Source organism: Epinephelus moara, chromosome 19 (genome assembly GCF_006386435.1).
Source record: "Epinephelus moara isolate mb chromosome 19, YSFRI_EMoa_1.0, whole genome shotgun sequence".
Taxonomy (NCBI): Eukaryota; Metazoa; Chordata; class Actinopteri; order Perciformes; family Serranidae; genus Epinephelus; species Epinephelus moara.
In genome coordinates, this window is record NC_065524.1 from 25,616,085 (window position 1) to 25,632,921 (window position 16,837).

Sequence of the window (16,837 nt, forward strand, 5' to 3'; positions counted from 1 at the left end):
CTCATGCATTTTCTTCTTTAAACTTCTGTTCTTCTCACTGGGCACTTCATTTAGTCCGGTGCCTGAAGGGCAAGACATATCCTGTAGCAATAACTTGACCAGCGACATTACATTTTTGCGTGTGCTTCGTGGACCATGTAATGATGCTCTTCCTACGTGCCACATGGTCATGGCAGGGAATTCTGTGGAGATATGTATTCCACAGAAGGTAGAGGAATGGGGTTACGGGTGCAGGATGGATGCACTGTCATCTTTTGCATTATTCATAGGCCACACTCATGTTCCCTCTGGGTTTTTTCTCGCTATGAGTTGTGGGGGTAGTGTGTGTTTGTGTGTGTGTGTAAGGGTCAGTGTGAGGTCTGTTCATTTTCCTGCTTTCTGCAGATCATAAAAGCTCGGATAGAACTCGAGAACATTGTGCAAATTGTGCTATAACTGAGTGTAAGAGGAAGAATACAGTCTTCTGAATTACATTCACTCTATGTCTTTTATATAACATCAAATTGTAACAAACTGCATCACAAACTGCACAAACACACATCTATTTCAAATTATTTCTCCCTGTGAAAGTTACCCTGTGAAAACAATCTTGTTCTTTGCTCTCCAATCCACTTTTTACTTTTTCTACTTTTGTTTCCTTTCTTTTCTCTTTGGGAATGATGTGACTTTCCGATTTAAAGTTTACAGCCGTTTCACTTCTCTCTGTGTCTCTCAAGTGGACTCCAGAACTTGGAGCAAGCAAGCTGGGAGAGAAAAGACAGAGGAACAACAACATGACTCTTCCTCGGAGCCTCAACATGTCTCGGATCAGACCTGTCATTCCCAACTTAAGGCCAATTCTCTGGAAGGCACATCCAAGACTCTCAGCCTCAAAGTAGGAGCCACAGTTCAAATAATATCTACCTATACTAATGCACAATAGGAACAAGCTAGAGGCGCTCCAAGGCAAACCTAACACTGAGCTTGAACGTTCATCATAGACCTTGGAAGAAGCAGTTTGACAAAAATATTCTTGTGACAAGTCACACATTGTCTGCAGCTTGTGGCCACCTCATGGCTTTTACTAACAGATTAAGTTTGCTAGGTTGTCGTGGAGATGGACATAATTCAAGCCTGTCATGGTAACTATATTTGGTGGACAATATATTGTTTAAGAGATAATTGCTATACACTATAGTATTGTCATTTAAAGACCATTTTATACCACTGATATAACATCAGAATAGCATAATAATGCAAGTACACCTGAATAGGAATGGAGAAAAAAAAAATTAAATATCCAAGACTTAAATAACCAGAAATTACAGCGAAATTTTGCAAAATGTCTTTTTGGTTTGTTTTTTCGCTTTTTTTTTTTTTTTCCTTTGTTTTGTTTTGTTTTATTTTATTTTGGTTTATTTTGGTTTGCTTTGCTTTCGTTGGGTTCAATTGGATTCAGCTGGATTTGTATTTTTTGTTTTTTTCCTGTTCGTTTGACTTAGACAAAAAAATACATAGGAGTTGCTCCCAAGTTTTATAAATGGTTGGAAAAACCCTGCTGTTTATTCTGGTGGAGTGTTGGCTGAAATGTTGCTGACATTCTTACATAGACAAACATGTATGTAAACCTAATGGACAATGGACACTATATGGACATGACCTCGATAATTATGCTGACTTCATCCATAACATAAATATCATGACCGGCCCAGTCATCAAGGAACATGAGTAGACTACTTATCACAGGATAGCATGTGATATGTGGTAGCAGTTAACTCAATCACCTGAATAAATGTTGGCAGTATACGTTTCTGCAAACCACAGAACCACAGATGTTACATTTGCACATTAATACGTAGCAGATACATTGAAACAACACTGTGGTTATTGTGTGGTCAGGTTTAGGAACTGTTTTTCATGGCACTATCCCAGCAGGTACGCAGTAATGACTTTGTAGAAAACAATCACCTTTCATGGCACTATGCCCAGTGGATACCGAGCGATGACTTGCTAAAAAGCAACTGGATTTGTTATTTTTTGGGCTCAAACAGTGGTCTGTAATGGTCTGCAGTTTGGCAAGGAGAGGGTTTGGCAGGTGTCTCACCATCCACCACACCATCAGCTTCTGAATGACAAAGTCAGCTCATATGTTATGTAACTTAAGAAACTTCGATATACATATGAATCAATTCAAATCAAATGTATTTATAAAGCATGTTTAAAAACAACCAGAGTTGACCAAAGTGCTGAACAGTAAAATAAAATACGTAAAATAACATAACATGGTAACAGCAAAATGTAAGAGAAATAACAAACCCAAAAACATGCACATATAAACAAGTAAAAAACAAAAGAAAGCACAGAATAGTATGATCTGAAAATAAAATATGAAAGATAAAAGAGAAACCTTAAGGACAATCAAAGGTCTTAGAAAACATGTGGGTGTGAGGCTTAGATTTAAACCTGTCTACAGAAGCGGAGCACTTAATTGATCACAGTTGCCCCTTAGTCTCAATCGTAGGACTGCCAGCAGGAACTGGTCTTAGGATCTGAGAGATCTAGGGTTGGAAGTGGGGCAGAGGAGCTCAGAGATGTACTTTGGTGCCAGGCCATGTATGGCTTTAGGAAAACATACACGTCACATATTTGTGGTTTGCAGAAATAAACAACATTTTCTTGTGGTGATTGGGCTGCAGAGGTTGTAACCTGTCTCTCTTTAGCAGTTGCCCGTGGCATTGAGAACAACTGAAACATGTTATTACTCCACACATTCTTCTCCCTTGTCAAAACCTGCTGCCTACATCCCCCACAATGCCACTCAAGTGCAGCCGGAGACACACACACACTGTGTTATGCTAGTTGCAGCTAAATTAGCCTTGAGCTGCTAGTCTCAAGCAGAGATGAGCAGCGTGCTACAGAGGTCTGGTAACCTCCCGTCTCTCTCTACCTTCACACCCCCAGATGTTTTTCATTTTTAAACTTTTAGTCTTCAAACCCAACTGGCAATTTATCAGATTTTGCACAGTTCCTCCTGAAGCCACAAAAGGCTTTATACAACTTTTTTTTTTTCACAGTAGTACTCTCCAAGACCTGTAAACAGACTTTGATGTGTAAATTCTTGAGAGTTCACCTTAAAGTGGAGCTTGTGCTAAGATATTTTTTGTTGTCAAGCCCTGACCATTTTTTAACTGTTTTATATGTGCATAAGGCTACAATACAATATCACAATAAACAAGTAGTTTAGTTCGTTATTCCTTCTGAGAGCATTTTCGGAGACTGTGTCAGCTCTAACAAGGAGATTATTTCACGCAGGTTCAAGCTAAAAATGAATAAAAGTCCACGGTGGCAAATTGATTTGCGATTGTCTACTTGTTCCACCGCTTTTGATCTATCAAAGTTAGGAAGTATCAAAGAATGAGCGAAGCCGCAGAGGATGCAAATACAACAAATAGCGGTTCTACAAAGTACACAGACAAGACTGACAACATAAAGGTCATTTATGTTGTTAAGGAAATAACAGGAATAGCTGCTCGGTGTTATACACGGTTCAGCCGCACTGATCAGATGTGGAAAAGTGCAGTGTCGGTGCCATATGGAACCTTTAGACCCCCAGGAATGATGTATTAGACTATTTCAATTAAGGTTTTCCTCACAGAGAATCTTAATGTGTTTACTCTTGGAATAAACATTATCACAACAGAAGCGGCATCTCTTGAGGGGTGATTTTTACACTTGGAGGGATTTTTGCTTTAGTTGGTGTTTGACACAGCCTCTGCCAAGTGGAGGGGGGAGGAAAAAATCTTTTAATGATTTCAGGGTTTTCCGTCTTTTTCTCTTTCCGTCTTCCTCTTTTAATTGAATTTTCATTTTCCTTTCTACCCAGTTAATGTAACAAGTTTTATCTCAGCCTTGTGAGAGGTAAAGATCCAGTGAGGTTTCTAAAGGATTCAGATTCCCCCCCTGAGTAAAGCTCTCTTACCTTTATCCCCCTTAAAGCTGAGCATAGTATTACCATGTTGCCTATACCTCTCAGCTATTACGAGGCTGCGAGGAGGATTTTCCAAGGTTAAGGAATAGATTACAGATATGTTCCGAATGGATTCTACTCCAATGAAGATTTTTTTTCCTTTCTCTTTCCACAGGATTAGTGTCTATGAGTTCTACTGTGTTCTTCCCACCAACAAGCAGCTCACTGTACGTATCCCTCTCCCCCGCCCCAGGAGGCTCTGGAGCTCTTCAGGCCAGACTTCATCAGCCGATCTCAGGGTCGGGTGAGGAGGTTGGAGCAGAGGGCTAGGAGAAGGAAATCGCTGCAGGACTCCAATCCAGACCTGGTGCAGGGCCTCAGGGAGGATCGAAGCAAGCAAAAGAGGAACTGCACCACCCCAGATCCACTTAGTGGTAAGTGCAGCTGAGTAACCTAGAAAAATACAATTTCATCTCCCTGCCCAGCCAATCAGAAGGTTTCTGTTCTGCTGCCAGACCACCCGTGATGTCAGCAGTAGCCGCCAGCTGGAGATCATATGTAGAAGTGAAAGTGTGACATTCAGCCTATAGTGACGACAGCAAGCAATTCACAGTCTAGCACTTGAGATGGTCTCCCAGGAGCCAGTGCAGTGCAGGCCCTCGTCTTCTACATTCATCTTGTTCCCCATCTGTCGTTACATCACTTCTGCAGGGACTAACACATTCATCAAATCCACGGATGACGGCTACTTCAGTGGGTGTATAGTTTTCTGGTGAGAAGGAGCCCCACACATACACTGGGAAACAACTAAACAAGGAAGTTGTAGTTATGCCATATTGATCTGTTTCTCAAATAATTCATGTTCAACCAAACAACCTCAGCTGATGTGGGAAAAAGCTGTGATTTGACATACTATTCTCCTCAGATTGCCGTGGCAATTATCCAACTTTGCTCTCTGCTGGCCATTATCTAGTATTGCAGATCAGTTGGAGCATTTTTTCCTCTGAAACTCTGTATGCAGGAAATACACACAAGTTGAGACTAAAAGTGTCTAGAATATAAATGTGATGTTCTCTTTTCTATTTGCTCCAACTTTTGCTTATCCCACACAAAACTGGTTTGCAGCCAGGAATTAAACAAGGTCAAATACAACAAACAAGCATTTGTCATATGGAAGAAAAGAGAACATCTTATATATAAACTCACAAATACAGATAAAAATGAAATTAGAGCACAGAGGCACACCGAAATGAAGAACTTGGGGCCAAACATGATGTAAAGCCTTGGTCATTAACAGGGATCCGGGACCCCTAGGGGTCTCCAGAGTTACTGCAGGGGGGCTGCCAAATTACTGTTTGATAATTTTTTGAAAGTTTTTTTTTCTTTTCAAAAATTCAAATATTAACACAGATCCAAAAATATTTTGCCTTTTGCATCAACTTATCTTTGTGAAAGTGGAGTTTCCTTCCTCACCTACCTGAAAAGCAAATACAGGTCAAGACTGCAGTCTGAGGCTGATATGGCCCTTTGCCTGACACCCTCCATCTGCCCAGTTTAATATGCAATGCAATTTTATAAGGTATATGAAGTAGGAGGTCCCCGCTCCATCTCTCTTACAGCTCTCTCTCTCTTAGACCTCTGATGTAAAGGACATTAAAAAACATATTTCTATGCAAAATGCCTGGTTTAAACAAGCTTTCATCCAAAATTGGTATGATTTGAATAGTCTGCCTACAGATAATTTATACAGTATTTGTACCATTTCAACAGCTTACTGATTGTGATTCAACAATTCAGCTGTTTCTCTTTATCCCGTGGATTAGAGGTGTCAAACATATGGCCTGCAGGTTAGAGCTGGACTACCAAATGGTCCAGTTTGGCCCACTGGATGACTCTGCACACCTAATATCGATGCACTTGTAAAGACTAAAAGGGGTCAAGAGCAAGTGTTAGTAGACTAATTCATGTAAGGTGCAGCTTCAGAGGCTTTTCCTCTCTGACCAGAATACAGCTCTCTGAAACGACAATCAATATTTAGTGTGTTTATATTTAAAGATATTTTAAAGATTGTGCAAAACTGTCAGTCAGCAGCTAAAATACAAACAAATCTGTATCAGACCTCTATCTTAAAACAATACTGGTGGAGCCAGTGGTGTAAGTTAGTTACAATGGGCCCCAGTACACGCTAGCTATCATGCACATACCGTCCTGTCACATGATCAGAGACTTGACATTGGAGAACACCAACATAAATATTTCTCAGCAATCATCATTGCATATCAGAAAATATAAAAGAAAATATGAAATTTATTAATTGAATTTAACAATTTTAATAGTTGATTTACAATCGTAGAACAAGCATATTTTTTGTTATAGATGCTAATGACAAATAAACATGATGGAGGCTTTGCCTTTTTCAAGGGCATATATAGCAAATGGCACTGCTTTTAATTTAATGAGAGTTCTTCTTTGAACGCATTTACTTTTTCAAGGTGGCAGTCAATCATTCTCCACCCAACACATTGTTGGAGGGCCCACTCTACTGGCCCCCCTAACTCAAGGGCCCCAGCGCAAACACACTGCCTGCACTGTCTGCACGTACGCCCCTGGGTGGAGCCATATAACTAAGGCACTGCCAAAACTTTTCATCTGCTTGGTTTGTAAAGCAGGGAATAACTTAACCTCCTTTGTTAACAGCTTCCACTATAGTTTGATGTTACTACACTATACATGAGTGGAAGTGTATGGAAAAATGTGCACGTAATGTCAGTGAATGTGAAGAAATTGGGACATATTGTTTAAATTGCACATATTTTTCTGAAGAATGGACTTCTTTACATTAAAAGAAAAGGAAAGGTTTGGAGATGTTGGTTCAGCCCACTTCAGATCAAACTGGGCTGTATGTGAGCCATGAACTAAAATGAGTTTGACACCCTTGCTGATGTTTAACAGATTATCTGTAGAGATCTGTGACAAATCATAAACAACTTGCATATTCTCAGAAGTATTTCATTAAACTTCTACTATTCACTGCGGCATAGTACTCTGTAAACTATCTAAATAAAGAGTTATCAGGCAAGATGTAATAACTGCCTGTCTTCTCTGTCAGCAAAGAAGACAGAAGAATAGATTCACGTGTCCCTCTGCGCCGTTTGGTGTCTTACTTAGTATTTTTCAAAACTGTTGCAATGTTGTTTGATGTCATAAAGGTGTATATTATGATTTCTGTGAAGGAAATACTGTTATATATTCAGTAAAACACTCTCTCCGTCTTTTTTTCCTTTGTCTTTCTCTCACACTGAAGCTGTCAGACTTATAAACTCTGACAAGGCTTTGTTCGGTTGAAGTGAGCGCGCACCACATCCAGCATTTCTCTCAGCAGTTTTAACACAGCTGTTTGATTCTCTGTCTGCTTTAAGAAAATATGGGGTTTTTAAAAGCGAGACGGGGAATTGATTCTCTGCATAGGTTGGGTAATACTTGAATTTCTTAAATGCTTTCGGAATACACCAGCATTAACACTTTTTTTGATACACATTCATCACAGCAGATTGTTTATGGTCATTTTTTATTTACGGTAAACTTCACTGCTCAACCATTTAGTAAAACATTAATAAAGTAGGGAGGGATGATACTTCAGGTATCTGAAGCTTTCCAACTTTTGGAAGGTCACAGAGGGGTCGTGGAATAAGGAGCCTTGAATAGCTCACACTGGTCTCTGACTGAAGTCTGAAGTCTAATTATGAACAAAGAGTCTTGGTGCTGTTGACCTGAGCGGCAGCACTCTGCCAATTCACTTCAGTTCAATCTGTGAGAGACAGAAAAGTCAGACTTAATAGGACTGGATATGGCTTTGTATGGTGTTTGATATGTGTGTGTGTGTGTGTGTGTGTGTGTGTGTGTGTGTGTGTGTGGTGTGTGTGTGTGTGTGGTGTGTGTGGGGGTGTGTTAATGCTCAAATGTGTCTGAAAAAGAGAGATCACAGACAGCCCTCAGTGTTCATTAACATATTCAAGATTCATTTACATATTAATTCTTATTTGTTATTCCTGTGTGTGTGTGTGTGTGTGTGTGTGTGTGTGTGTATGTGCATGTCCTAGATAACCTTTTCAAGCCTAGAGAGAGGTCTATATCAGGCAGAGAGATGCAGCTGAGGTCCAGACGGTGAGTCCTCCAGACCAAACCCACGTCAGACGATGTCACTCTGTCTCTCCTTGCTCTTTGTTTATTCTGTCTTTTTTTAAATCCATCAAGTGTGTTTGCCATGTCTGCCATGCATGCGGCAGGTTTGCGCACAAACACGACGCACAGTCACACACCTACATACTGTATGGATACAATAGATGTTTGATGTCCAAATGTCTTGACAGCAGATATGAACTACCCTCTGTATACCTTATCGTCTTTTTTCCCCCCCTTTGCCTTATCTGGAAAGGCACACCTGATCAGATGATGGCTGCCCATTGTAATTTTTTTTCAATAGCGACACTATCTGACTTGAAGGATCTCTTAACAAATTGGCTGTAGTTGTGGGAGTGAAAAAGGAGTCTGTGTGAGACCTGTTTATCAGCAGATCCAGGTTTTTGCCGGCTGTGGTCTCACTAGATAATACCTTGTCTCTAGTATGCCAATCTGCTGGCATAGCTCAGCCACCCTCAGACTTCTGATGCCATATTCCCCCTGCCCCGTATGAATTTGCCTTTTCTGTGTCTGTAGGATTTACAACAAGCTGCCAGAGGTGACAAAGAAGAAAGAGGAGGAGAAAAAGAGGGCTGTATCACAAACCAACAGATTGCGAGCAGACGTCTTTAAAAAGGTAGAGCTGGGGTTTATTTTTGGTGCAGAAATCTGCTCAAAAACGTTGATCAAATGTGTCAAATTAAAACTCAAATCATGATGCTGCAACGGGTTCACTGTTTTCTGACGGCATCCCATGCTGTTTAACACTGCACCAGGGTCATGTGTTAAAATTAGAAAGCTTTTTTTTTTGCAAGAATTGGTGTTGATGAGGAGGTTTATTTTGGAGGTGTGGATGTTTGTAGCTGTGGTCTAGTCACACTCATTTGTCACCCAGGATGTGGGCAGCGCTGAGGCATAACTTTTGTTTTTTTCCACTTTATTTTCTAGTGTTGAAAAGTAAAAGTCAGATCAAATAATTCACTTCACCCTAAACTTGAACATTTTATATTTGTGGGTGCGGACAGTGGCAGATCTTCCAATAGGCGCCCTAGGCAGTCGCCCTAGTTTGTTTTTTTGGTCCTCTGACATTCAAAAAAAATCAGACTTAAGGGAAATAGTGAAGTGGAGTGTAAGTGGAGATAATTAGAGTAAGAAAAAAAGAAAAGGCAAAAGGGGGAAAGATGAAATTTTCAAATTTGTACATACCGTATTCTTTTATTATTTGACCTTTAATGTTATTTGTTAAGTAAGTTGTCTATTTTTTTTGGATTTCTCATTAGCTCTTGTTCTTATTAAAAAAAAACAAAAACAAATATAATATACAAAAACTTGGCCACAAGGCACTGAAGGTCCTAGATTCATCATGGATGGGGGTAAGAAATGTCCAAAATAGGTGTCTGGTGGATCGTATATTTTATGGCAACAATATTTTAATTTATCTAGTGTCTATCTTATCTAGTCTTGATTGGATGATTTTTCTTTTGTTTGTTTGTTTGTTTGTTTGTTTTTTTGTTGATCTATGAAACAAGTCTATTTGTATAGCACATTTCAGCAACATCATAATCCAAAGTGTTCAACATAAAACATCAAAAACATTAACATTACATTACGTTATACTTTTATAATGTGTTTCTTTTGCGCGCTGAAAAGAAACACATTATAAAAGTACATTTGAATACAATTTAAAAAAAGCCTAGAGAAGAGAAAAGAAAAACAAGCTAAGATTGAATATGACAGGCGATAAAAAATATAAGAATAAAAGTTACAGTGCAGTGCAAGAAATGAATAAATATTTGATTTCATTAAATGCAGCAGCAACAAAAGAGTGTTGCAGCAGACTTGCAGTTACCCTGGAGGCTGTTCCAGATATTTGATGAATAAAAACTCCTCCATTTTAAGTTTAGACTCTGGGAACAGAGAGCAGACCAGTCCCAGACAACCTGAGGGGTCTCAATGCAGGGACCACCCAGCCATGGAGTCAACACAGGGGGGGACCAAGTCTGCACCCCTGCCCCCATGCAGCACACACTTTACACTTAATGTGGTCTATCTTACAAATATAACATAATAAAGACATTAATGATAGTTGAATACACCTGTGAGCTGTGTAATGCTGGGGTACGGCAACACCACTTGGACAAACCACACACAGAACTGCAGTACACCACAATACTAGAACAGATTGTAATAATAATGACAATTTATTCACTTTATTTCTGATTTGATTACATTTTCTAAAGATTATTACGGACAGTGGTGTGTTTGCCTGTTATAGAGTAGCAGTATTTTATTTATTTTTTTTAGATTTTTATCAATATGTTGGGGGTGGCGGGCATTTTTAGCACATTTTAATATGGGGGGAATGTGTACCTCTCAATTTATGTTTTCTAATTTCTGCCTTGTTTGTATGGTTTATAATGAAGCAGAGAGCACACACCAGTTCAAAGGAAGGCTTATTTCAAACATGGTCCAAAGATGTTAAAATACAGACAAAAATATGCAATATAACGTGTAACGTCAGTGCAAACTAAACCAAAAAACAGATATCCAAATTTAAACAGCAGCATTCAATAAAACCAGTGCATATTTGGTTCATTTTGGTGTTCTTGAACTCATTTTTAGATGAATAAGAAGTTGTTGTAATTAGATTAAATCTAGATGATAGATACTAAAGTGTACATGAAGTGTTAGGTGTAATTCAAAGGGGAGTCCCTGTATATAAGCATCGCTCACAAGGATAAAATGAAGCATGGTTTGATCATCATCCAGCAGAGGTCACTGTTTGACTGCTAAAGCCAGATCCTCTGTCATTTATCACACTGGATTATTATCCAAATAAATGTGCATTCAGCATTAAAATCCATCCATTTAAGTTATATTTCATGTGGAATCTTTAACATTTTAGTGACTGGAGCATTCTTTAAAATCAGATCAGGAAACATTAGGCCTAAAGAAATTAAAACTAAACCCTTCCTGCATCACAGCTAAGCCCATTTCATTTCTTACCCCATGATTTGATTCTGGCGTTCAGTACAGTAGAAGCCAAAGGTCACACAGCCATAACTTATTTTACTTAGAGCCCCTGTTGGGATGATGCATAGGACCTGCTTTAACAGTAAGCACCCATGTCCTCCAGCAGTGAGGGGCATGTGGCAAATGAATGATATATTCAGGACATTCAGTGTCAGACGGATCCATTCAGCTCCACTTGAGGGTACGCCTTCACTCACACTCCCATTACAACCCATCCACAACAATGAATTATCTGTCAGTCAGGTGAGATGTGAAATATGTGAAGAGGTGTCTCCAATCTCTTACAGATAATTACACAATCGTTTTCAGATGGTGTGTTTGTGTAAGAGAGAGAATATGTGTGTGTTTTTTACCAAGTTATTACTCAAGATGATCTCAAGATGATTGGCCTGTCTCTCGTTTGCCAACGTTTAAGTAAACTGGGAACAGTTTTGCCCCAGGCCTCTGACAGTTTTCATTTTAAAACAGTGATTCTACAGTGAATCAGCGCTGTGTGGTTTACTGACACAGCCAGCAATTACAGAGCATAGTGTGACGTCAAATGGCTCTGTAAGAGAACATTTTATTTCTCGGGGAAATGGAGCAGGCGCGAGTGTTACGATGCCAGTGTGACCTCGCCACCTCTCAAATGAAGCTATTAGCCGGGCTCAACCGCAGCGAGATTGGGAGAAAAAGGAGTGTGTTCCGTCACGATAAACACAGAGTCGTGTGTGCTTTAGAGGCCTCATTTTTTTTGTCAGAAAGTCAGCAACACACACAGAGAGAGGTTGAGTCCAGAGAAGAGTCACAGAGGGGTCTGATAGTGAGAGGCGGAGGGTGGCTGGGTTTGAATGCTGGCTGAAATGAGATTCCAGCTGTTGGGTTACACTGTGAGAGGAGGGTGATTGCATAGCAGTGTGTTTGGTCAGATAGCAAGCTAGAATTATTCCCCCTACCTGGGCTCGGCCACCTCGGGGGTGAGGCTGATGGAAGTGAAAGCCAATTTAGCAGCGGGAGTTGCTCCTGTGTGATGCAGAGCTGCTCTTAAGAGATTGAAGGAAGGGAGGTGTGAGTGCAGATAGATGTGTTCTTGATCGTTTTTTTAGGGGGGGAGTTATCAGTAACATTGTTGTTTTTCCTGTTTTGCAGAGACTTCTGAACCAGATCCTGCAAAGATAAATGAGAGACACCGAAAGGCAAATGGAGTTCATTCACGGACCATTCTTCAATTTTCTCAATATAAATTGGCTTTGCAGTTAATCATCTATGCATATCATTCCCACTGTTGTATCTTTGTTCTTTGAAAGTAGTGCAACAAAAATATGTTTTGCTGTTCCCAGGGTGACAGGAAGACATGTTTGGTGAAGCTTACTTGATTTGTCATCAGTGTTTAAAGATATAATTTGATCTGACATGTAGCAAAGACACATTAAGAAATCTTTGCTTGTGCCACATTGGCAGATGACAGCAAAACAAGCAATTTTGTTGTCTAAAATTCATTCGTTCATGTATTATCCATCACCGCTTATCCTGGTATAGTGTCGGGGGAGAGATGGAGCTTACCCCGGGTGTCACTGGGCGAGAAGCGGGGTACACCCTGGACAGGTTGCCAGACTATCACAGGGCTGACACATAAAAATAGACAACCACATATGCTTACGTTCACACCTACAGGCAATTTAAAGTCACAAGTTAACCTGCATGTCTTTGGACTGTGGGAGGAAGCCGGAGTACCCGGAGAAAACCCACGCTGACACGGGGACAACATGCAAACTCCACACAGAACAGCTCCCCTACCCCGGGGTTTGAACCAGGAACCCTCTTGCTGTATAAATGCTGATAAAGGGAGGTGGGACCAAGTCATTTTGCAAGTCTCAAGTTAGTCTGAAGTCTTTGCACTCAAGTCCAGAGTCAAGTCTGTAGTCAAGACAGGGAAGTCCCAGGTCCGAAACTTTGAGTTTCAAGTCTTAAACAAGTCATATTGTGCTATTCAGCAGATGAAATGTCATTTTAACACAGAATAACAATAAATTAAATTTACAAAAATCATGAGTGCTTTTAAAATTTGTGTTTATTTGTTTATCAAAACAAGTACAATTGAAATTAATCATAACAACATAATGCTGACATTGCACTTTAATAGGACATAGCGCTCTTAAGCAGTACCACAATTAGCTCATAGCGCCCACATTAGCTCGCTAACTATGCTAATATTAGCCTCAGCTCCCTGTTCTTTGTGCAACTTCAAATGTCAGACGAGATTGGATGTTGTTGCGTTTCCGTCCATAGTTGTTGAACTGCATGTTTTGCATACTGCAGTTGTTTTTTTGGTGACCATTTTGTAGTTTTTGTACACAAATGAAATTATATTTGGTATCATTTTTTCCAATTAGCACTCACTAAGGTAAGGTTGGTTTGTCATGGTTCTCTGCAACTTGACTGGATGCTGTTGGGATTTAGTGCTGACTGGGAATGAACAGCATTAGTGTTGGTTGATTCAGGAAATCAAGGAAAATGAATTCGCTGGTGGCACAAGTTTGTGATCTGCAGGCTTGGGGAAAGGTATCAAGTAGTTTCAAATCAAAAGTCCTTGGTGTTAAAGTCAAAGTCAAGTTGCAAGTCTTCTTTGATTTGTTCAATCTAAAGTCAAGTGATCAAAGTCAAATTTGAGACTTCAGTCTGACTGGAGTCCAAGTCATGTGACTAGGGTCCCCTCCTCTGCTAATAAGTTAATTGTTGTCTGCTGACACTGACAAAGCCCAACCTCCTCACCTACCACCAACACACTCATAATTAAGGGTTTGACGGCTGAATTATTTAAGAAATGAAACTGTAATCTGTCTTCCCCGCTCAAATTAACACCCACTGATTAAACGCAACACAGATTAATCACAGAATTTTGCTCATTTCCTTCTTAATGATTCCATTCCTTATCTACAGTATCATTTTCCTCTAATGTATCTCAAGTGTCTCGAAATGAAATAAAAGCATTCCAAGGACATTCTGTGTAGAAGTAGTGTCATTTTCCAGGAAATTGAGTCTCAGTGCTCTGAGCAAAGCACCTTGGCTCTGTCATTGGTACAGTACTGTAGGTGTTTATAAAGTGGGAGAGGGGTGAGCGGTGTTTCGTCATTGGCTGCACGTCTGCCTCCAGGCCTCTGGATCCTCCCATCCGGAACACTGGAATTCCAAGCTAATCGAACTCAGGAGACACGCAACGCCTGTGAAAGGGGGCCTTTGTCACAGAGCTCCGAACCAGAGATGACATTGTAATAAGAGAGGAGACTTCCGAGCGCTGCAGTCCACATATAGAGTCTGTAAAGGTGACTGACATCTCTGTGGCATTTAAACAGAGCCTGCTGGGATGAAGAGAGGACAGGGGAAGGACATGTGCCGCGGGTCTCAGATAAACACGCTGTATAAATGCATACTGTTAGACTTTTGGTGAGTGGCTTGCTCTGGAGTAAATACTGACAGTGTTTTAAACGTCTGACAGAGTGCTGGGTTAAATGCTAAATTTTAGCCTGCTACTGTAGTTAATTCTCCTCCAGTATTGAAAACGACGGTCCAGCTGCCGTGTGCTGCAAGGTTCTTGTATCCACAGGGATCGACTGTGGCCCACAGCAGGGAACATGTAATAAACAGTATTGATATCCACTGACTTTACTGTTGCCTGTGTTACCAGAAAGCCAATCTAAAAGAGTAATCCACATGGGAGAACTGCACTCCTGCCATGCGGGCTGGTTCCAGATGATGAGCACAGACTGACAGGCGGTTGTATACGAGGAGAAGGGCTCCTGTCAGTCAGCCTCTCTCTCTCTGAGGCATCATGTGTCTGCATGTCACATTGCTATCTCCGCATAATGTGGACTGTGTACTCCGAGGCCCCTCGACTGGCCTTGACTGACTCGGATGCCCTGAGGGTAAAGCTGATATGTCTGGCTTAGAGAGGAGAACACTAGCTGAGCTTGCAGGGCTAATTGTGTACATTGATGCAGAGACGCTGATTGTAAGTGCTGAGCCATTAGTCATTTCACTGGCACCAATATTATCTGAATATCTAGCCTTGTGGACATGTCTTTCTAGCAGCGGCTTTGTGTTCTAGGATTGTGACATCATAGTCGTAGAGGCAAAATGTCCTCCTTAATATATAGAAAATGTGCATTTGCCCCTGTCAAAGAAAACAAGAAAAAAGCAGAGGGCTATTAGTTTGGGGAACTGCAATGCCTTTGATAAAGTTGCTGATGGCAGTATGCAACCTCAAATGCAATGGCTGCAATTTACGATTGAAACAGGCAGTAGCGGGACATTTCCACCACAAACTGGTGCATAAAAAATCCCCAAAGCAGAGAAAATGAAGTGTCTGACACAAAATAGTTGAACCAAACATTGATAGTCTTTCCTTTCAAAATCCAGGGGCATCGTAGTGGGACTGATTTCTCAGGGCCACAAAAGAAGGGGGCCTAAAAAAGAGCCTTGTTTGCATTTTTTCATAATAAATTGGTGCCATAACTAAATTAAAAATGGCTAAACAAATTGTTTGGAAGCCTGAACTTTGTATAGAAGAATAGTGAAAGGCCCCTCTCACCCCTGAAAGGCGCAAAATTATAGTCTGCCCCTGCGCTAGGATTTGTCTCTGAACGCAGCTAGTGCCGATTGAGTGGGTGCTTATGCTGCTGGAGCACCAACGCACACTGTCATCTCTTTTCCCAAGAAAGGGAAATCAGGGTTTCAAAGCAGAAAAGAAAGGGACAGAAAGCAAACTGACTCTGTCAAAAAAAAGGTGCACGAGGGAGACATGGATCAAGAGAGGAAAGGCAGGATTCCACAGAGACTGCTTATTCATAGAGCACAGAATCTGGTGCTACGCCCCTGTCAGAGTCTACAGTATTTACTGTACGTGGGCTTGAAATTGATGTCAGCAAAGAAACTTAAGGTGAGACAAGGAAAGGCGGGGTCATTCAAAAACACTGGATAAAAAAGAACAACAGAAAATAAGTGTTTTTTTCGGGTTGTACATTTTAATGAAACTCTTCAGAGAGAAAAGGAAGATTCACAGATGCAATGAGACACTTTGGGATTTAAAAGACACGACTCAATCAAAGTCAGCTCCGGCAAAGCAGTTCATTTCATCCTTTTCTTTGCAGTTTGTAGCCTCAGCGGAGATGTGGAGTGAACTGACGCAGACTGTGCAGAGACATCTGTGACTTTTGTGCCTGCAGCGTACACACACCAAAAAAGATTAGACTAAACCAGACCAGGTAGCCTGTGCAAAACACAGATGGGACCAGGGAGATGACAGTTTGTCCGTGTGTGTGTGTGTGTGTGTCTGGACACAGAGATAGAGAGAAAGACGACACAATCTCATCCCAGGGGTATTTCAGAATGAGGAATGACTCACCATGTTGATGGGCTGAATACTTTTTTAATATACAATATTCAAACTGAAATTAAATCATGAAGTGCTCTTATTACAAACATGACAAATGCACATTGCGCAGACAAGACACTCAGCTTTACTTTAGTTCAAGGATTTCCTAAAAAAAACTTTTGAGGGTTCAACAGGTTAAAAGCTTAACATTTTTTGAAATGTCAGTGTGTAATCCCATCAGCGCACATACATAGATTCATTCTACACAGCTCATCATGGTATTTCACACTGCATTTTCCAGCAAATTACATCCCAAGCAGCCTAACTGG

The 16,837-nt window shown here is 40.6% G+C and overlaps 1 protein-coding gene across 7 annotated transcripts in view; it reads left to right on the top strand.

Annotated features, from left to right (window-relative positions):
- The window catches only part of LOC126406830 (uncharacterized), a 182,727-nt gene extending 168,592 nt beyond the window's left edge, over window positions 1-14,135 (top strand). For 4 of the 7 annotated variants that reach the window (XM_050071347.1, XM_050071348.1, XM_050071346.1 and 1 more), the window contains 5 exons: window positions 717-874; window positions 4,200-4,380; window positions 8,047-8,110; window positions 8,663-8,762; window positions 12,287-14,135. In XM_050071347.1, coding sequence (XP_049927304.1) covers window positions 717-874; window positions 4,200-4,380; window positions 8,047-8,110; window positions 8,663-8,762; window positions 12,287-12,316 — 533 coding nt within the window. In that variant the 3' untranslated portion in view covers window positions 12,317-14,135. The other 3 variants (XR_007571744.1, XM_050071349.1, XM_050071350.1) reach the window with 3 other exon arrangements.
- The last annotated feature ends 2,702 nt before the right edge of the window (window positions 14,136-16,837 follow it).